The 22,838-nt window shown below is 42.1% G+C and overlaps 1 protein-coding gene across 5 annotated transcripts in view; it reads right to left on the minus strand.

Moving 5' to 3' along the window:
* Positions 1-22,838, minus strand: part of KIAA1549 — a 106,528-nt gene that overhangs the window by 23,498 nt on the left and 60,192 nt on the right. For all 5 annotated transcript variants that reach the window (XM_079992120.1, XM_079992118.1, XM_079992117.1 and 2 more), the window contains exons 4-10: positions 21,435-21,612; positions 20,081-20,211; positions 19,458-19,641; positions 17,722-17,781; positions 16,675-16,820; positions 12,102-12,279; positions 8,261-8,442 (exon numbers count right to left, since the gene is read on the minus strand). In XM_079992120.1, the coding sequence (XP_079848246.1) occupies positions 8,261-8,442; positions 12,102-12,279; positions 16,675-16,820; positions 17,722-17,781; positions 19,458-19,641; positions 20,081-20,211; positions 21,435-21,612 (1,059 nt within the window). The remainder of the gene's footprint in view (positions 1-8,260; positions 8,443-12,101; positions 12,280-16,674; positions 16,821-17,721; positions 17,782-19,457; positions 19,642-20,080; positions 20,212-21,434; positions 21,613-22,838) is intronic.

The raw sequence follows: 22,838 nt of genomic DNA on the forward strand, positions 1-22,838 counted from the left end.
GCAGCCTAGGACCCACGTACATACGGGACCACCTCTCCTGGTATGCCCCGCGGAGGACCTTAAGGTCCACAAATAACACTTTGGAGGTCCCAGGTCGCAAGGTGGTTAGATTGGTCTCAACTAGGGCCAGGGCCTTTTCAGTACTGGCCCCAACTTGGTGGAACGCTCCGTCACAAGAGACTAGGGCCCTGCGGGACTTGACATCTTTCTGCAGGGCCTGCAAGACAGAGCTGTTCCACCTGGCCTTTGGTTTGGACTCAGTCTGAACCTTATGTTTCCCTCCCCTTATGGTCTTGATTTATCGGCTACTTTTAAAATGAGGCTGCATTTTAAGTTGCATTTTAACTGGAGAACTGGGGGTGCCATTGGTACATATGGCTCTGACCACAGCACCCTGAGAACTTCTGAATGCCATCACTGTTTTCAAACTCATCTGCTGCTTTGAAAGCTTACAGACTACTTCTGGTTTCCCTTCAGACTGGATCAGGCTACTGAGCTTCATCTTCTCTTCCCTATTAATTGGTTTCGCCTCTCGCAGGAGCGGCTGTGCAAACACTGGACTGGTGCCTGGGTGCCATGGTGGGCTGGAAGAGGGGAAAGGGAAAATAAACTGAGCTTGAATCCTGGCAAGGCAAGAGGCTCTGTGGGTTTGTGGTTCTTGTATCGGATAAGCTGGGTCAATTGCCTACCATGGAGCAGGTACATAGTCTGGAGGTTCTCCTGCATTCAGGTTTGTCATTGGACTTCCAGATGGCCTCACGGTTTGGGAGCATCTTTAACCAGCTTTGGCTGATAAAACAGCTGTGATCATTCCTGGAACAGCTTGACCAGTTTAGCCCAGGCAATAACCTCTGTTTTAGCAGTTAAGACTACCACCGTTCTTTTTGTTCCTTCAACCAGGCCTTTGGATAATTAATATTCTACAACCTTTTAAATATGTTTGTGCTATTGTTTTGTTCTTTTTGTTTTAACTATTTATTTGTGTTTTTATCTTGCGAGAAGCCCTGAGATCTTTTGATGAAGGGCGGTTTATAAATCTAATAAATACAAATAATAATAAATAAATTCTTATTTTTGTTCGCTGCTTTGAGTAACAACACCTTTGTGTAAAGGAAAAGCAGGATTTATATATTAATCCTGTACTCAAGTATTGGTACAATACGTAGGCAATAACTGTGTAAGATAATTTACTTATTTTCCTGTAGATATAGGTAAATGAACATGTGCTATCTACGCAAGTATTATTTATATACGCGCTCCCACGTGCAAAATGCCCTTTTGTTCTGCTTAGGATATGTACAAACTGATATGGAAGCTGCCAAAGCACACTGCTTAATGAGTAAGGACCCATATCTGATCCCAGGAATAATAATATTTCAGCTTTGGCAGCTAATCTGTGAGCAGCTCTGGAGACCCTGTAAAAACGTCTTGGTGAATTATGACCTGGCAAAAATGCTAGTGTACACAGTTCTGGAAAACTGGTGGTGGTGGGAAATAGGAAACACACCCACCCACAAAACGGAGCTTGAAGAAATGCTTTGAATCCAGTTGTCTTTTAAAAAATCTGTAGGAAATTAAAAGCCAATAAGCAAAGCACTTGTGCGGAAATGACTTCAGTTTAGGGTCAGCAGAAACTCAGCCGCAGACTTTATATCCCAGCCTGATCTTCAAAGTGTGATAATAGATGCATGCTGCTATTCGTCAAGGCAACAGAGAGAATGATAAAGGACAAATAAATAACAAAATATCTACATCTTTGCATTCCTAGCGGCATCTGCAAAGGAATATATTTTACCATGAAGCACAATGTTGAGTCTTTGGTCAAGATACAAAAATCTCATTTGTGCCACAATCCTATGCATTTTCGCTTGTAAGTAAGCCCTACAGTTCAAATGCATTCATTCAATCATGAGAGTTGGAAAATGGCTTAGGAAGGGAAGGAAGGATTCCAACAAGTACCCTGAAGGACAGGCCTGGGGCTGTGGGTGCCGTGAGGGCTGTAGCACCACCAGTGTCGACCTTCGTTGAGGAAGAAGAAACAGAGGGGGAAGGACTGACCGAATTGTGAGAACCTGGGTTGGAAGGAGGGGGTCTCCACTTTCCACCCCAACTTCAACCTTGGGGGAAGTGGGAGCAGGGATGCCAACCTTCTTCCACAGCATAGAGCCTCAGTGGAGGCTGGGGAGGGTCTGATCAGCCATCAGAGTGAACAGCAACTGAACTAGAGCCAGAACAGCCTAGAACCAGATGCCACCTTCACAGACCCACCTGCTGCAATGGATCACACCCTTGCAATCTCGTTTTTCCTGCAAGGCAAGCCCTGTGAGTGACCACACTACATCTAATCTTTAAAAGCTTGGTAGGAGAGAGAAGGAAACTTGTTGAGACATCTCCATTGCTTCTGTCCATTTCTGAACTTCTTGCCTTGCTCTCGGACTCCCAACTCGTCACTCCTGAACAGTGCATCTCCTGCCAAGTCTGGGCAGTTGCTTGTCTGACTAAAGATCTCATTCTTAATTACAAGCAAGACAGTCTCTCTGTGTTGGATGGAAGCAAGGGGGTGGATTGCTCAGCCCTGATACAGAGTCATGTCTGCATATCAGCAGAACATATTTGGCAATTCTCATATGTGACTGATTTGGGATGACGCTTCATCAACTAAGAAAAAATCATTTCATCTGAAAACTTTTGTGTGTGTGTGTGCACATGCACACGCACCGTTGCCATTTAAGAATATTCATCTATTTAAGGAAATGACATATTTCCAGGCTGAAAATAGGAGAGGCAAAAACTGAAGTGATTTATAAATGTCACCGCTGATTTAATTTTATTTCTCAAGGAAATGAAATCCTTATCCAACATGACAAAACAGATCACATCAAGGTGAAGTTCTTAAAATGCATGGTGACTTACAGAGTGGATCTTTAATATTTTACGTAGCTCTTTGAGCTAAAAAGGCTGCTGTGTCTCAGAACCTACTGGAGCAGTAAAGGCTGAGATTTGCCCACCTTTCAAAGCACCCATGTCAGAAATTCACAGCTAGTTTTATTATACTGTTCCACCTACCTACAAATAGATTCTTTATAGGCTACATGAAGGTAGCTGTTGAAGACACTGGCTCCTTTTGCACTATGCAAGAGAAAGGCTATGACATGAATTATCATGTTTTACTCAATATGAATGTTAAGGGATAGTTGGACAATAATTAGACCTTTATTGTCCTTTTGAATTTATGAGAGAATATTGTGGCTCTTCAAGGTACTTCATGTTTAATACTCACATTCTACAGATCACAGAGTCTACACTTATAGAAAAAGCCACAAGTTTATGCTAATATCCAAACGAAGAATTTTACAGATGCACTGAAGGAAAGGAGAAAAAAGTATATAGCATTCCAAAGCAAGAAAGAATAAAAGAGTGAAAAATGAACAAAGTTGATTCAACTATTTCTGGTCCATTTGTAAATGCAAAAGATCTCTGAAGCATGAAAATCCGTTAGCAGTTGGTGAACCTAAGCCTAAAATAGTATATTGTTCCAGGAGGAACCAATTTTCTTGAATCCTGAGTTGACAGAGTACTTTGGGGATCTGACTGGAAGTGGCTTTGGACACTGATGATAATACAGGAAGAGTGGGCTCTCCTTCCTAAATCTAAGCCTTATGAGGAACGGTTGAAAGAGCTGGACATGTTTAGCCCAGAAAAGAGGAGACTGAGAGGAGATATGATAGCCATCTTCAAATATCCCACAAGGAAGATGGAGCCAGCTTGTTTTCTCCTGCTTAGGAGGGTAGGACTCAAACCAATGGCTTCAAGTTACAAGAAAGGAGATTCTGACTAAAATCAGGAAGAACTTTCTGACAGTAAGAGCTGTTCCCTAGGGCTCCCTAGGCTGCGGATAGCAGCCTGCTGCCCGGAGTGCGGGGCGCACTGAAGCAGAGCGCCCCTCGCGCTGGGCAGATATCCGCAGCCTAGGGAGCCCCTGGGGGGGATAAAAAAAATTTTCTTTATTTCCCCCCCGCCAAAAAAACCCTAGGTGCATCCTATGGGCCGGTGAGTCCTATAGGGCAAAAAATATGGTATATATGAAGATGGAAATTTATCTATTTGTGCGATTTCATTTATGCTATAATTTGCAGGTATCACAAACACTTTCAAATTGATCAGGATGTCCCCTTTCCACTTGTTTACAGGACTGGCACTATGGTCTTAATGCATGTAACATATGTATTCAACTCAAAGATTCCTAGGCGAATTCTGTAGTTTGCATTTAAAGGAGCTACTTCTTTTTATTTATTTTTAAAAGCCCTTATCCAAAGCACTGCAAGTGGTTTCAATATGTGATGGCATTTAGAACTCAAACCGTACACCTGCCTCCCCCAGGTGGAATTCTGCCTTGAATTATCAACACAGACAAAGGAAAGCAGAGAACACAGAAGTCACTGGTTCAGAAGTTCGTCTAAGGTTATAACTGTGACTGACCTCGATTCCACCATTCAGACTCAACAACGGAGAGAGAAGTGCGGGCTGTCGTTCATTTGTTCTGGTGACTTCACAACAGTAAACACTTTCTACCTCTCTCATCTTTCACATGATTAATTAAGGCCAGCAGAGAGTACGGCACATAGCGCAGGACTCCTGCAGCCTACCAGTCTCTGGGCACAAGAAGACTGTGATGTTATGACTGCCACTCACACAAAGACCTGACAATCATGAGCACTGTGGTCAGAGCTTGGATCTCTTCTCCGCAACCAGGGTGGGGAACTGCCCAGAATGTTTGCCTAACACAGCCTAAATAGCTGTAGCTTCTGCCGCACTGCTATACGTTGCAATCACATTCATCTAATTGTGGGTCAGAGCTCGTGTATGTTTTGTACACATATTTTTTCCAATTCGCCCAACAATCTAAACAGCTGTGTCAGAAATATTTCCTCAGAAGTGGCTTCTGGTCTCAGTAACTCTCACACTAACAAACACATGCTCAATAAAAAGGTGTCACTCTAATCCAGTTTTTCCTCTCAGAGGCCGGCAAGAGATATATCGTCTATAAAGCCGCTACTTATCTTATTTATTACCGTATTTTTCGCTCTATAGGACGCACTTTTTCCCCTTCAAAAATGAAGGGGAAATGTGTGTGTGTCCTATGGAGCGAAGACGCCATAGCCCCGCGACCCTCTCCCAGCCGGAGAGGTGACGCGTGGCTATGGCAGCAGCGTCTCCGCTGCGCCTTTCCGCTGCTCCCTGACCTGCTCTTTGGGGCTGGTGGTGGGCTTCCCCCCGCCAACCCCAAAGAGCAGGTCGAAAGGAACCTGAAGCCTGGAGAGCAAGAGGGGTCGGTGCGCACCGACCCCTCTCGCTCTCCAGGCTTCCGAGGTAGCCGCCTGAACGCACCTTAAACGGCACCTTGTTTTAGAGCGGGAAAACAAGAGGGGGAAAATTCTCCCCCTCTCTGCGCAGCGCCTCCTGCCGCTTCGCTGAAGGGGCGCTAGGCAGAGAGGGGGAGATTTTTTTTTTCTTGTTCTCCCCCCTCTAAAACAAGGTGCGTCCTATGGTGCGAAAAATACGGTAACCATGACAACCAAGTCGAACTACAGGTAGGTAGCCGTGTTGATCTGCCATAGTCAAAACAAAATAAAAGAAAAAAGAAGAAGTGTGCATGCACACGAAAGCTCATACCTAGAACTAACTTAGTTGGTCTTTAAGGTGCTACTGGAAGGAATTTTTTTTTCTTTTATTTTGTTTTAACCAAGTCGAACAACAGTTGTTCTCTTGCTCACTCTTTCTCAAAAGTATCATATGGGGAAATACATTTCAATATTTTAGTGACATATAGTTTCAAACTGATGTTGACGGGGTTCCCTGGTCATGGGGAGCATCCTTCAATTCCCCAAAGACAGTTACATCAGAGGAGTTTCCCCTCCAATCTGTTGCCCAACAGCCTTGATAACTCTAATTTCCCCAGAACGTTCTCACCCATGTCTGGCGCTGTTATGTACTGAGTTGAATAGGATCCAAAATGCAGCAGTCTGATTGGTCCCAGAACAATAGGATTCAGAATGCAGCAGTCTGATTGGTCCTAGAACACCAGACACTAGCACTAAAAGAGTATTAGAACTAATTGAAACATTTGGTCGAGTAGCAGGTTTTAAATTGAACAAACAAAAAACGAAAGTGTTGGAGAAAAATTTAACAATGGAAGAAAGAGAGAGATTTCAGAATGAAACAGGCTTGGAAATAACAAAAAAGGTGAAATACCTGGGGATAAATTTAACGTCTAAGAATGTGAACTTATTTAAGGATAATTATGAAAAATGTTGGTTAGAAGTAAAGAAAGATCTGGAAATATGGTCAAGGTTGAAACTTTCCTTGTTAGGCCGAATTGCTACTATTAAGATGAATGTACTGCCCAGAATGTTATTTTTATTTCAGACATTGCAGATTTTGGACAAGATGGACTGTTTCAAGAAGTGGCAGAAAGACATATCAAAATTTGTCTGGCAGGGCAAAAAGCCCAGAATTAAATTTAAGATTCTAACTGATGCAAAAGATAGAGGGGGGTTTGCCCTGCCGGACTTAAGACTTTACTATGAATCGGCAGCTTTTTGCTGGTTGAAACACTGGCTACTTCTTGAGAACACAGACATTTTGGATCTGGAAGGGTATGACAATAATTTTGGTTGGCATGCATATTTATGGTACGACAAGGCAAAGGTGTATAAAGGCTTTAAAAACCATATTGTAAGGAAAGCATTGTACAATGTTTGGATTCGATACAAAGATTTGTTGGAAAGTAAAACCCCCAGGTGGGTGTCACCAATGGAAGCTAGGGAAGTAAAAAAGCTTAATATGGATTCTAAATGGCCAAAATATTATGAAATTTTAGAATATGATGGTGAAAGGGTTAAACTTCAGAGTTACGAGAAATTAAAGCCCAAAGTTCGAGATTGGTTGCATTATCATCAGATAAATGAGACATTCAAACAAGACAGGAAAATAGGATTCCAGAAAGAGAGGTCAAAACTAGAAACAGAATTGTTAGAACCCAATACTAAGAACTTATCAAGAATGTATAACTTGCTGTTGAAATGGAATACACAGGATGAAACGGTGAAATCAGCTATGATTAAATGGGCACAAGACATCGGTCATGATATTATGTTTGCTGACTGGGAACAGTTATGGACTACCGGTATTAAATTTACTGCATGTAATGCTTTAAAAGAAAACATTATGAAGATGATCTATCGGTGGTACATGACCCCAGTCAAGCTTGCAAAAATTTATCATTTGCCTAATAATAAGTGTTGGAAATGTAATGAGACTGAAGGCACTTTTTACCACCTTTGGTGGACCTGCCCAAAGATTAAAGCTTTCTGGGAAATGATCTATAATGAAATTAAGAAGGTCCTTAAGTGGACTTTTCCTAAGAAACCAGAGGCTTTTCTCTTGGGCATGGTTGGCCAATTGGTGTTAAAGAAGGACAGGATTTTTTTTATGTATGCGACCACAGCAGCAAGAATTCTACTGGCGAAGTATTGGAAGATGCAAGAACTACCTACTCTGGAAGAATGGCAAACAAAGGTGATGGACTTTATGGGACTGGCTGAGATGACGGGCAGAATCTGCGACCAGGGGAAGGAGACAGTGGAAGAGGACTGGAAGAAATTTAAAATATACCTTAAAAACTTTTGTAAAATTGAGGAATGTTAAGATGTCATGGGGTAAGAAGCAGAGAATGCAGCTGTAACTAAAAAACCAAAGGAAATTTAATGAAAGGGAATCAGGACAATTGACTAAAGGGTTGCAAAAGAATTACTAAACAAGGATGCAGGGATGGGGAGGTATGGGGAAGTCAAAAGAAAGAAGGGTATGAAAATATAATTTTGAAGTTATATTGGTTTAAATGTTTTGTATGTTTTTGTTTGTGTTTTGAATTTTTTGTTTTTTTTTTTTTGTTTTGTTCTGTGTTTGAAAAACGAATAAAAATTATCTTAAAAAAAAAAATAATGATTGGTCCTAGAACAATGCAGCAGTATGATTGGTCTGCAGGAGCCACCCAATCCAGCTCCAGATGGAAGTGAATCCACAACCTGATTGGCCTACAGGAGAATTCCGGAATTAGCCAATCACGTGCAGCCCATTGTGTAAATAATGTATATAAAGCAGATACTTTGAGGGGACTTTTATTCCTCCTCACCACTATGAGCTGAATAAAGAGCATGAAATCCACTCTCGACTCTGAGTATATTTCAGGCGCCATTACCTTCTGTCTTTGCTGAATGTTGCTCATGGTGTCCGGCTGAAATTCCAGCTTGTCAGAGCGGCAGAGCTTCCAGTATAAAATGATGATGATCAGCAACACCACAGCTACTGGGACTGCAACACCAACAATAATCCAGAGGTTGTTCTGCGACTCTGGAGGTGACTCTTTGACTCTGTCCACAGCTGCAAAAGTAAGGGGGGAAAGTGTTAGAATACCCTAGTGGTGTGTGATCATAAGATCTCATAACTTCTAATGTATGTTGATTTTTTAAAAAAGTAATGGAGACATGGATGTTCTTCCCACATAATCCTCATGTGGTCACTAAATGTTTGGTGGGGAGAGAAAAGACTTTACATACTCAGGAAAAGGACATTTTTTGCATGCAATTATACCTGCCAACCTAGCAGTTCGAAAGCACCTCAAAGTGCAAGTAGATAAATAGGTGGGAAGGTAAACGGCGTTTCCGCGAGCTGCTCTGGTTCGCCAGAAGTGGCTTAGTTATGCTGGCCACATGACCCGGAAGCTGTACGCCGGCTCCCTCGGCCAATAAAGTGAGATGAGTGTCGCAACCCCAGGGTCGGCCACGACTGGACATAATGGTCAGGGGTCCCTTTACCCTTTACCTTTATACTTGAGTGAGACAGAGCATGTCTTTGCTGCTGTGTTTTGCTTTTGGGTGGTCATGCTATTGCCATGTGACAGCTACATTAAAATACTGGCTTTCTCACTTATTTTATCTGGGAAACATATCACATTTCTGCCATGTAAAATGAAAAAGAAAAAAAGCTTCAGAATGAACCAAGCAGACCTCTTTCATTGTATTGAATTGAGAGAGAGAAACACATGCACCAAGACTAACCCCTAGACAGCTTCAAAATGACCCAGGACGTTCCTTCTCTTGATAATGCAGAGGGGGTTTCCTGGCTTATTTTGAAGCTATTTTTCTGTCTCCCCATTCATGTCTAAATTTCTCTCTAACAGTCATCAACCATAGCACTCACTTTACTTACTGGCTAAAATCACTGAAAGGCAAGCTCATATCTCACAAATGTGTGCTTGCACATTTTGCTTCGTAACTTTCATTTTAAAGGAGCTAGACATTTTTAAAAATGATAGAAAGCTTAGAGTCTTCTCCCCACCTACTGGCTCTGGGACAGATGTACACTCTGTATCACTCACTCAGTAGTCTTAGAAGCAATTGAATTGAAAATCAGGTATGATCTTGATTACAGATCTTATGCATTTACATGTATGGAGCTCACGTTCACCTTGAGCAAATCACATGGAGATCGAGAAACAGGGAGAGCTGATGCACAGAGATTGAAGCTATCCAGTGTGACACCAGCCAATGTGTGAAGATTACTTGAGAAAAGGCTACAGTGATAGGTTTCTAGGCCCGCCATTCCTAGCATTGAATCCTGAACCTCTGAACTGTTGCAAGACATCTGACAAATGTCGCTTCTCTACTCACAGTAATGGGGCAAGAGAAAACAACAGGCACACAGCTATTAACGGGACAGAGATGGCTGAGTGCTACATTGAAAAAGACAAGGAGGGAAGGGAAACTCCAGCAGCAGAGGAGAGAGAAGAGTTTTAGCAATGTGATTAGATGGCCAAATGGACAGATGTTGTTCAATGTGGTGTGTGTATATGACTGGAGAGGTCCATGCCTTCAGGGCGTTGAGAATTTTCACAGGCGTCAATGGCCGCTGCTGGAGGATTTCAATGCAGCTAGTCTAGAGAAACTGTCTTCTGGGCTGCATGTTGACATGCTTTCTTGATTTTTTAAGCTCTTATCATCTTTAAGAATTTACTGAAAGGGATATTTATTTGAATAGCAAATAATATGATTACAAAAATACAATAAAATTAAATTAAGCTTCTTCTGTAAGTCAATGCAACCGCTACCTCTTCTAGAACTCTGAATAAGGTATCAAAATATATTAATAAACAGCTTAATAACAAGCTTAAAGGCTTAGTCCTCTTCCCTATAGCTACTCTTACAAATGTAGGATGCGGAGCAAGACAAATCCTTCACAGTTTTATATAATAAAATTGTTGTATTTAGACATATTTAAACTATAATCTATTTTCATTCAAACAAAAAAAATATTCTACTGCCTGTGAAGGGAAATAAAGCCACTTGTAAATATCCACAAATCCTTATAATTTGTGCAGGCATTACTTGTCAGAGAAACAAATATAATATTGCCTCTCTAATATTCCAACTCCTCTGGAAGGAGTGATGGGGGCCAATAATCTGAGGCTGAATTCTGAGGCTGTGGGTAAGTGGCTCCTATATCTGGGAATAAGGCCTGCAACTCAATGGCTAGAAGTGCTTTTTACCAACCGTGGCTGCTTTGAAAGCTATGGCCATTCTTGGACCGGGAAAGCCTTGCCACAGTAGTTTGTGCGTTTGGTTACTTGAAGAATGGATTGCTGAGATGTGCTCTTATGTGGGGCTTCCCTTGCAGGGCTTCAACTTCAGCTATGAAGTTCACTAATGATAACGGGCCTCTCACTATTTCTCAGCTTAATCTACAGGGTTGCTGTGATAAGATGACAGAGGGAAAACCACGTATTCCACCATGGAGGTCCCTGGAGGAAGGGCAGAATACAACTGCAATCAGTAAATAAAATAAAAAATAAACCTTCTCCCAAAGCTGCTTGCCCTGCAGGAAAAAGCACAGTTCCCAATGGAACTTTCTTGAAAGAAAAGCAGGACGCATAAGGAAAAAAATAAATAAGCAAACCAAAAAAGGGAAATGCATTTTATGTGAAGATGTTACATAACCAAACCCACACATAATTAAGCCTTGTGAGCCTTAGGGGTACTGAATCCTCCAATGTAGTTTACATATCCCTGCTGTTTAAAGCTATTTTTAATGTGAGGACAGCTCAGCTTCACACTGGCGTATACGCTCTCCTCTCCTCTTTCTGATATTAACTGGAATCACTAATTAATCATGACGCACAGCTGATATACGTAAGCTAGATTGACTGATATGTAGAACAGCTTCAGCCCTATGAATAATGTTTGAAAATCAAGGGAAATAAGTTGTAATATATGTTTCCCCAACTAATTTTGCCTGAAGTCACGTCTGTTATAATTTCTTCAAGGGGCATTCATATCTTATTCCTGCGCCCCCCTAAAGCAGTTCTTTTTTGTTGTGATGACAGATTTTACATACAACCAATGAGATACTCTGCTTTATGTTACCTTAATTCCAGTCTCCATAAAAGGAAAAGGTAAAGGACCCCTGACAGTTAAGTCCAGTCTCAGATGACTCTGGGGTTGTGGCGCTCATCTTGCTTTACAGGCCGAGGGAGCCGGCGTTTGTCCGCAGACAGTTTTTCCGGGTCATGTGGCCAGCATGACTTAGCCGCTTCTGGTGCAACGGGACACCAAAACCAGAGCAGAGCACAGAAATGCCGGAGTGGTACCTATTTATCTACTTGCACATTCTGGCGTGCTTTTGAACTGCTAGGTTGGCAGGAGCTAGGATGGAGCAATGGGAGCTCACTCCATCACGGCGATTCGAACCGCCGACCTTCTGATCAGCAAGCCCAAGAGGCTCAGTGGTTTAGACCGCAGCGCCACCCGCATCTTTTCCAGTCTCCATAAGCAAACCCAAATAAAGTAGCATAACAGGCAAATGAAGACAACCGTTCAGGTATCACACTTAGTTTAGTGAGGCAAGAACGGACCACGGGGAGTCTCAGGCTCCCCCCACCCCTGGCATGGTGACAAGCGGTGACAAATGGTTGCATGTGTCGACCCCAGCTTCTTTGAAAAATGCTGAATGGATCACTTATCACTGTGTTTCTTAGGAAGACTCACGCTGGGCCACTGGGCCTTGAATGCGGTATCCTAGAATGATGGCAGCCCTCTGAATATCAACTCTGTTAATCAGGTCAGATGTCTTCACAGCACCAAGCCTTTCTCCATCTTGGTCCTCCACAAAATACACCAGCATAACTGGGCTGTCGGCTTCCTCTATGCGTGACACGTTCACAATCTGAAATGGCACATCAACACACACATCAACACGCACAGAGAGCCAGTGTGGTGTAGTGGTTAAGACTCATAATCTGGGGACCCAGGTTCGATTCCCTGCTCCTCCACATGCAGCTGCTGGGTGACCTTGGGCTAGTCACACTTCTCTGAAGTCTCTCAGCCCCACTCACCTCACAGAGTGTTTGTTGTGGGGGAGGAAGGGAAAGGAGAATGTTAGCCGCTTTGAGACTCCTTCGGGTAGTGATAAAGCGGGATACCAAGTCAAAACTCTTCTTCTTCCACTCTATACCTGATTGCGTTATAAGACACAACTTTGATGCAGAGTTACGGTCATGATTAATCCACAGCTTCTGTGTGCAACGACATCAACTTTCAATATATTTCTTAAGAGATGCCCATATAAAATTGCAGATAAGACTTTCCATTCTTTCTGCTTTTGTAAAATCAAGTCTAAAAAAGACATTAAGATACTGGGCATTTAAATGGGTGGGTTTTGTTTAGAAGCAGAAGAGGAAAATTCTGTATCAAAAACCTGACAAAAGATGTTGCTGTATGGGAAAAACAACAAAGTCTAGAGGCTGTATCCAACAGTGCCTTTGTGGTATGTGTTTCCACTTGAACAAGTTGGGACACAACTTCTCTCTGACTCCCTCCCCACTTATTTAAGTCCCCTGTCCCCCCCCCCGCGCAAAAAATCCCTGTTTCTTAGTATGAGGTACCTTCTGAAACAGAATTAATTATAGCACAGGGTTGCAATGGGGGACAGGGAATAAGCGACAAAATTTGGGTGCCACTATTTGTACTTTTGTGCTGGGAAAACCCTTCCCACTAAGTAAAAATCACAACTGGATATAATATTAACAAATGCATTATGGTATAAGTTTTAGTGGACTGGTTATGAATGAGATATAACAATTACTGCAAAAGCATTGAAGATTCCAAAGGCACCTTATAGAATGACAAATTTATTGTGCCATAAACTTGCATGGGCCAGAGACCATTTCACTGGACACATGATGTAATCTCATAAATTAGAGGGGGGGGAGGGAGGGAGGAAACTGAGCAAAGTGTTATCAATGGTTCAAAGCTGTATGAACTTGTGTGGCATTACATAGCACAAGGTCAGTTCTATGTTAATTTCAGTAGAAAATTATTTTTGATATGCCTTTTCAACAAAGCTAGCTATTCTGCTATCAAGATCTAAACACAAGAAGAATGCATGTTGTCTATGAAATTATTTTCAGTTAGCAATGTTATTTACAGCACTGGTAACATTTCTCAAAATGTCAAATTTACAATGGGATCACTGACAAACCTTTAGTTATAGCAGTGCTTCTGGGCTTTGCTGTAAATATCAGCTCCACAAACTTTGTGTAACAGGCTCTAACCATAAAAAGCAATAGGATTCTAAATTCTAGAAATTATGCTTCTTCGGAAATACATTTGGGGTAGCTATTTATTATCTGATTTCCTCTCCACTGTGCCAAACTCTCTTCCCCATACCAACTGAAGCTCAAACCCTAAAATGTAATTGAGGATGAAGGAAAGTACATTTGTACATTTAAGTGAAGATAGCTAGGGTACTATTATATATAGTTTGTGACAGCTCTGTCGTTTCTGGTTATCATCACTGCACATTTAGGTCTATGAATATTGCCATGAAAAATATATTTGAGTGCTTCAGACAGGTATATAGATATAAAAGATTCTCTTGTCATTTTACTAGTAGTAGTACATTCCCGCGAGGTTGCTAGCATAGGGTATAGAACAGATTCACCCTCCAATTTATTAATTTTCATATCTATACCCCACTACATGACCAAAACAGGCTAAACTAATTGTTGTTATATTTGAACAGAGCCAAACTGGTAAGTTTAAACTATGTTTTATTGAAACAAGCCAAGATAAAATGGTGTTTTCTGACCCTGGTTTCAGTAAACTATAATTTAAAGTACAAGCAATGTACTTTAGGTGCAATGACAAACTGTGGTTTGTTTCAACCTAGAAACAGATGCTTCCAGTTTCTTCCTCACAGTTGTTCTGGAGGCAGTGTGTCTGAGCACTCAAGCACAAGGCATGAACAGGCTTAGAATCACAGAATTATAGAGTTGGAAGGGACCCCGAGGGTCATCTAGTCCAAACCCCTGTAATGCAGGAATCTCAACATACAGTCCCCCCTCCAATTCAAAACCATTCCAGATCCTGCTTAGCTTTGCAAATGAGCTAGCAGTTTTATGGTCTGCTTACCTCGTGTTCTGTAACACTAAACTATGGTTTAGCATCACATCCAAACCAGAACACATTACTCAATTAATATATAGGACATAACACAGCAGCAGAATGATAAATCTCAAAACTGGGATTAGAACAGAAGCCATTTATTTCTTGCCACCTTTCCATAAAATGCTCAGGGTGACTCACACAAAATTCTAATATAACTTCAGCACTTGAGGGAACATTTCACCAAATCTCAAAACAAAACTGTGAACAGCAAGCCAATAAAGACACCAAGAAATTAATAATGGTTAAAAGTCAGAATAGATTTAAAGCTCACCAGTCTCATCAGCGTGGAAACACTTTTCAAAAGCAATAATTTAAGAATTCCAGCCTCTTATAAAAAAAGGGTTAGGCATATGAAGAATGATTTGGGGCACGAAGCTGCAGTCTATAAAGAGTCCACTACTGGTCATCCTAATGGACATGCATTCACAGATAGAAATTTTAATTGCCTATCTCTGCTGCTCTTCCTCCAAACAACTTTCCCGTGTTTGAAATGTGGTTTGTATTCAGATATTGCTCCTGTGTAGAGGAGCATGTGACAAAAGCTTTAAGAGTGTTAACTGCACCTGTACACAAACTTATGCCTACCTCTCCCATCTCTCTCCCTCCACTACCCATTGTCTGTTTTGGATTATAAATTCCTTAGTAAAAGGTCTACTGATGTCGATTTAACACTGTAAGGCACTGTGCACACTGATGCCACTGCTGTGTAAGAAAAAAATTAAATATCCTGGAGCAAAAATAATTAAAATACAGACGGCGACCATTTTGCACACGTCCTATTGATGTATGGCCTCTCCCACACGTGCGCCACTTTCAACCCCAGAAGGGGGAGGAAGAGGAACAGGGGGAGGAACGGGATTATGTGCAACCACTGACACACGCGTGACCTGGAATGTAACCCCCGTGCAAATGGGGAGTTGCGCGTACCAGTTAGAAAATGTGGCTGAAGGTAACAGGCCCAGAGTGTAGGCAGCACGCCTAGCAAGTTAGTGGAGGTTGGGTGGGAAATCTTATTTATTTGATTTTAACAGAGGTCCTAATAACCTGAAGCTGAGACCTATGAACTTTTTCCAGCCCTGAGCAGAACAACTCTGTGCCTCTGTTTCATCATCCATTGAATAAAAGGTCACCAATTTGCTAGTCCTACTTATATCTAAGGATGCTGGAGAATGTCAACCAAAATGGAAAGGGGAGCAGAAACTGCCAATGTTTGCTTATCTGCCCAATGTCAGGAATGGAAATCAATCCAATGAATATAAGCAGCATTTTCAGTTATTGCAGCTTTCCATCCGCAAACAATATGAAATTGATTAGGTTTTCCCTGGCCCACTATCTGCTTTGTGTTTCCTTTGAAATGACTGGAAGGGAGTAACACAATGACAACATCATTCACACAATTTCTGTAACTAGCTATGCAAGTTACTTGATTTCACCGCAGCAGGCAACTGAGATAATGTAGCTATTGGCAGAAGATGAAATGCAGCAGAACAGAAACAGGGCTCCATGTGACAAACAGAGGGCAGAACAGAAAGCGATGCCTTCTTACATTCCCCACTAATATATAAGGTGAAATAACTTGCAGCCAAATTACACAGAATATAGCAAAAAGGGAGGAGGAGGGGAAAGAAGTTTAAACTTCTGAAGAATCTGGCATCTCTCTGAAGTATTCTGTTAAGTTACATACCGATTCGTGACCATCTGTTTCACCATTCAAGGAAACATTAACAGGGCAATGTTTTCTAGCTTCAGCTTGCCATGTGTTAGGAAGAAAACAACCCCTGATATTTTCTATGTTTGGAGAATGAGGAGGAGTTGGAGACTGATGGAGCACAGGAGAGAAAGGAGAAGAAAAGTGGCAAAAATGTCATCTATTTGAAGCAAGAGTGAAAGAAAGGGAGTAAGCAAAACCCCCACTCAGTACAATTAATTAAAATTCTGCTTATGCAAGCCAAAGTGAGGAACGAAACTCCGCATTAAGCCTCAACGAATTAAAAGACAGAAGCGCCAATAAAATGTAATTCCAAGCGTTGTTTGTGGTGTTCAGATCAACAACTCCTGTGTGATTTATACTTTCTCCCCCATGTTAGGTTTCCATTTCAATTAACTTTAATACCTGCACAACGTTGTTCCCAGCAAAAGTCGCCCTTTTCCATATCCGCCCTCTGCCCAAGGCCTCACTTAACAACTGGGCTAACTTCCGCTCCATCTCAGCCTGGAAAACTTCCTCTTGAATTTTCTGGTTGACGACACCAAGGACAACTACATTGAAACAAACATTCAGGGAGAAAATAAATATACAGGAATAATGGCAGTGAACATCAAGCTTCACATCATAGGCAATTTCTAGTTAACGGAACAGCGTGGTGAAGCAAGGATCTGATATCCTTGGGGTGTTGGGAAGGCTTAGAGGATGCATCATTGCTGATGTTCTGTGATGTGTATCATTTACATATAATCTGGAATCTGGTTATCCAAAGTTCTTCTTCTTTAGTCACACTTGATCTCTTTTTCTCACTTCAAAAGAATAGCCTACTCCTTGGCATCTACCCTCTGTCTTCGTGTTCCTTTGAAAATAACCTGGCCTCTGACACAGCAACCAAAGAAACAGTTACAGGCAAACTAAATATACAAAGAGAAGAATAGCAATTCATATTCTTGTATCTTGGAAACTAGGGTCTCCTCAGAAGACTAGCAGAGGGAGAAGACCCCACCCCCACCCCCCAGCAGATCTCTGCAATGTCAGTGCCTCTAAGCAGCCCAAACCATTCTGCCTTAGACTGGAGTTCTTCACATCAATGGCTTCAGTTCTCATCAATGGCTGGTTCTCAGATGCCCTTCCTGGTCACCCCCAGGGCCACAGGAACCACCTGCGCTGACTCTGCTCACTCTGGTTAAGTTCCCCATGGGGCCTTTGGGGGGCCCCTTTTGAGGGCGCTTTGTGAGGTTGGGGGTTAATCTGCTCCTTGCCATGCAAAACCGCAGCCACCATTTTTAAAATTTGAAGGAACTTTAATGATGGGTTCTTTATCTTATCTGGCTAAGACCTTCCAACAGTTTGACTTCACCCCCAGATGGCATGCGCCTCCGTTGTCTCCCGAGACAGATGGATGCCAAACAGAGGTTATCAGTTGAAGCTATTTCGTCTTAAAGTTGTACTTACCTGTTCTTACCCAGGAAGATTTCATCAAGTGAGTTGTGTTCAACTGAGGGTAATAAACAGCTGGAGGGGAAGAGGGGGGAAACAAGGGGAATGGGTGAGGAAACGTGTATTAAAAAGACCCAGAAATCTAACAGACTGGAATCAAGGGGCTATTTTATAATTCATACTGAGACAGTCAAATAAATTGGCCAAGGTCCTGGGGAAAGTCAATTGGCCAAGATAATAATCACTGCCAGCTCTACATTCTGACCATTAAACTAAATTAATTAAATTCCCACAGAGCTATTATATGCTTGCATAATGGGAGGAGGGGAAGGAAGCTAAAGCACAAAATTAGAAAGCTTGTTATTTTATTTGCAAAGTAGTGAAGCCTCCTGCTTGGATATACACAGTGGCAACCCTAGAGCACCACCTTCGGGAATACGGTATCTCAAGGCAACAGAAAAGCAGCAGCAACAACAAATCTTTTCTTTGCATAAAACGAGAACTGCTCCTGCTTCTAACCGTAAATTTCTACAGTGGAATAATTTACTCTTTATTCCTTCCCTTCCGAAATGAAACCTCACTGTTCTATTCCCCAGAGCAGGGCCCCAGCACACTTTAAGACTGTGGAGTCTCGGTGAATTTACAGGCAAACTAGACCCGATTGTGGAAGCCCCACGGCTGCTTTTTCTCCTGCTGTTTTTTAAAAGAGTTTAATAGCACCCAGAAGGCCGAATCCCCGAGCACTTCCAAGCGGCAGTTTACTGTGGGCTCAGGGCTACTCATTTCCAGACTTTTTTTTTGCTTGACATCCACACAAAGTTCGAAGTCAAACAAAATACCAGCTCACACTTTTAATTAGTTCAACCCTGATTTCCCCTTACTGAAAGAAAATCCGGTAAGAAAAAAAATAACCTTTTATACATCTGCAGTCACAACTGGCACTGGAAGCTCCTTAGTGCATTGTTGTTTTTTAGTAGATGTGACATGTGTGGTGACTTTTCAAGGAGTGTCCTTCCTACTTCCATTTACTTCTCACATGAGCAGATTTGCACAAGTCATGTGCATTGCTTAGTGCGCTGAATGGAGGTCGGAGTGGGGGGTACATGTGTGCCAGGCTTTCTGCAAATTAAGACAATTCCTCTCTCCAAGCCCCTTTCAAGTGACCTTCAGCTTCAGCTTAAAACACCTCAAAATCTTGTTGGTAATACAGCAAAGGAAAGGAGCCTCTTATTGCTGTTTTTTCCCCCCCCAATCCTCCTCAAGAGACTCCTCCAGCAGGCAGCCCCTTGTCACCTCTTTTCTCCCCCAATATTTCTGATGCTTAATTTACTAGAAAGATCAGCACATGTACACACACACACACACACACACACACACTCACTCAGAACACTAAGCAGTCCCAGTTTAACTATTAAAGATCTTGCGCATTTCTGCCATATCAGAATTGTGCAATCAGAATTTTCATCAGTTTAATCCTGTAAGCTAAGGGGAAGGGACTGATTGGAAGATAATGCCTCCTTATTGGACATGGTCCTTATGGGAACCATGACGCTGGAGAGGAAGGGACTGTAATTTTTTAAAGAAAAAACCATTTTAATGTTGAAGACTTTTTAGCAAAAAGATGGGATGATGATGATAATAATACTACTAATAATCATAATACTAATCATAATCATAATAAACATGTTAAAGAAATAAGCAATAAGGGTCAACAGGAAAACAAGATTTTGCTGTTTTACATGAATACTCACGTTCTGCAATCTGTTGCACAGGGAAGCCCATGTAGAAACTGAACTCCACCACAGAGAGGTTCCTTAGCAGCTCACTGACTTCGGACCCATTCAAGAATCTGTGTTTCTCTTGGATGGCAAACACAATTTGCACAGGGCCCTGCCGAAACACTGCTCTAGATTTACCCAGGGTTATATTCAGTATCTGAAAAGACCGGGTAAGAGCAAAGCAAAAAAACATTAGCCCTGCTCCTCTTTCTCTGACCCACCATTCTAAAAATACAATAGTCACAAAGGACATAAGTTAAACAAAAGTTAATGGAATTTTCTGTCTGCCTGAGACAGGGTTACTCTGACACATCATACCTATAGCTGCTTGATATACTTCTGGATTCTAGCATAGTGATTGTTCCAAAAGCGATATTCAGAATTTTCTTTTCTTACTGACTAGGCAAATTTATAAAGTATCTACTTTGTCTAAATTTTCTGTATGCTAGTTTAGTGCAATGGCTAAAAACCTGATGTGTGAAATCAGAAAGGCACCAACTCAAGTCTCGGTTCTGTCATGAATGGCCTTAGAACAACCATTCATCTGCTGGGAATAACTGCAATAATAAGAACCAACATCACTGTCGTCATCTTACCTGAACACTGAAGTTGGAAATACCCTGGTGATGTTTTCTCACCTCCCCAAATGCAATTGTCAGCCCTTTTTCAATGTGCTGGCTGAAGTTACAGAACCTAACGTCAACACTTTGAGGCACAAACTGAAGCACTAGGAGTAGAAAACAAATATTTGTGTTACTAGATGTAAGGTTAGCTCGAGAATTACAGGATACTCCAATGCCCCCCCCCCATCCCAAACAGTCACAGACACAAATCCTGTTCCTACCCACAAAAAAACTCATGCCAAGTTCAATGAACCTGCCTGATTCCCATCAGTACCATATATTTTCTTGATTATTTATTATGCTATACAGTACCTGAATGATGGAATACTTTGGCGCTATGTTTGTACACTTTCCTTTGCTTTTGGCCATTGTTTATCCTTCTGCTCTTATTTATCAACACTAAAACCTGTCTTTACACCATCAAGCGCTCAAAGTACTTCTCCACACAGTGCATATTTAAACTATAGAATTTGCTACCACAAGAGGAACGGGTGGCCACCAACTCGGATGGCTTTAAAAGAGGATTAGACAAATTCATGGAGGGTAAGGCGATCAGTGGCTACAAGCCATGATGGCAATGTACTGTGTTCAGTGCTGGAGGAGGCAGCATGCTGCCTGGGAATCACAAACGGGGAGAGCGCTGCTCACAGATCAGGTCCTGATTTCAGGATTCCCATCTGGTTCACCACTCTGAGAACACTGTGAAAAGCCAAAGGCAGGCAGGCAGGTGGAACCTGATGAGGATAATGGGATCTTTGATGTGCTGGGGAGGGGCAAGAGAGGGCATTTGGGGAAATGAGTGAGGATTATAGGATGGAAGGAGGCAGGAGAGGAATGGGCATGGAAATGGGGGTATGGATGCAAAGGGGGACTGAAAAATAGAAGCTTCAGAATGTGCTGTGAAGGTGAAAAGGAGAATGTCTAAGGCAGACTTCCTCAACCTTGGCCCTCCAGATGTTTTTGGCCTACAACTCCCATGATCCCTAGCTAGCAGGACCAGTGGTCAGGGATGATGGGAATTGTAGTCTCAAAACATCTGGAGGGCCGAGGCTGAGGAAGCCTGGTCTAAGGGGTGGGGCTGGCCAGATATCAAGGGAGGGTATTGGCTAAGGGATGGAGCTGATGGGTAGGAGGGATTGGCGAGTGAAGTGAGTAGGAACACTGGCCTCTAGTAGCATGAGAGAGATATAACACACACACACACTAAACCATATAACTTGGGGAAAGAGCCCATGTTTGTCCCACAACAGATCTCGAATCAATAATGCCAAGTGATTCTTTTCTTGTGCGCAGCGCAAAAACACAAAGGTGATACAGCTCAGCTTACCAGTCTGCACGTGAAACTTGCGGTCTGGAACAGGGAAAGAAGGTTGTAGCGATGAGATGAGAGGTACCTGCCCACGTAGAAGGCTGCTGTCCACAAGAGCATTGATGACAGCAATTGCCGTGTAAACAAAAGGACCTGAGGTCACCAGAAACGAGAATTTGGGAGAAAATCTATAAACCTATTAAAAAGAAAGAGGGGGAAATGAGAATTCCAAAAATCCCAGAAGGAGCATTCTTTATTGCACTACAAAACAGAAAGATTGTATAGGGGTGGGTGTGCTGTTCAGCAATGACGAGGTTACACAGGAGGGGTACAGGGCTGAATCAAAACCAAGTCAGTTGCACTTAAATCCTGCTGCAATAAATGGGACTGAAGTCAGAACTAATTTTCATATTGATTTCAACAGAACCTGTGTGCAATGGGGCCATAGTATTTTGGCACTATGATAAAGGAATGGAATCAGTTACAGATTCAAGGGCTGAAGCCTCCTTGTAATTGCCTTTCTTTAATTTCTACCCCCTCCTTGGCAGCATCTAACCCAGTCCCCACAGTTCTATCACAATCTACCCCCCCCCAAAAAAAAAATTAATGATAGAGCACAGGCTTTACATGCAAAAGGTCTCGGGTTCAATTTCTGGTATATGCAGATGGGGTTGGAAAAGACTCTGATCTAAAAACCATCAGCAGAGACAATACTGAGTGTGGACCAATGGTCTGATTCAGTATAAGGCAGCCCATTACGTTCCTAAACACACAACTACATGAAATCCACCCAACTAACATGACTATAGCATTTCCTGGGGTGGTGATACGGCAAAGCATGTCTAAGAATAGGTGACAACCGACAACTTGCAAAGGAATAATCTCGGTCCAGTATACCTGAAGGAGCGTCTCCACCCCCATCGTTCTGCCAGGACACTGAGGTCCAGTGCCGAGGGCCTTCTGGCGGTTCCCTCACTGCGAGAAGCAAAGTTACAGGGAACCAGGCAGAGGGCCTTCTCGGTAGTGGCACCCGCCCTATGGAACACCTTCCCACCAGATGTCAAAGAGAACAACTATCAGACTTTTAGAAGACATCTGAAGGCAGCCCTGTTTAGGGAAGCTTTTAATGTTTAATGGATTAATGTATTTTAATGTTTTGTTGGAAGCTACCCAGAGTGGCTGGGGAAGCCCAGCCAGATGGGCGGGGTATAAATAATAAATTATTATTATTATTATTATTATTATTATTATTATTATTATTATTATTATTATTGACATCTCTCTTTGTGCAAACTCAATCCAAGCCATAATGAACCCCCTTTCGCTGCCAGAAGATGTTAAAATGAAAGCGTTATCACTTTACATCATCATCATCATCATCATCATCTCTCATATTGTTGAGCCATGAATGTTAAATTACAA

Source organism: Podarcis cretensis (assembly GCF_951804945.1).
Source record: "Podarcis cretensis genome assembly, chromosome: 10".
Lineage (NCBI taxonomy): Eukaryota > Metazoa > Chordata > Lepidosauria > Squamata > Lacertidae > Podarcis > Podarcis cretensis.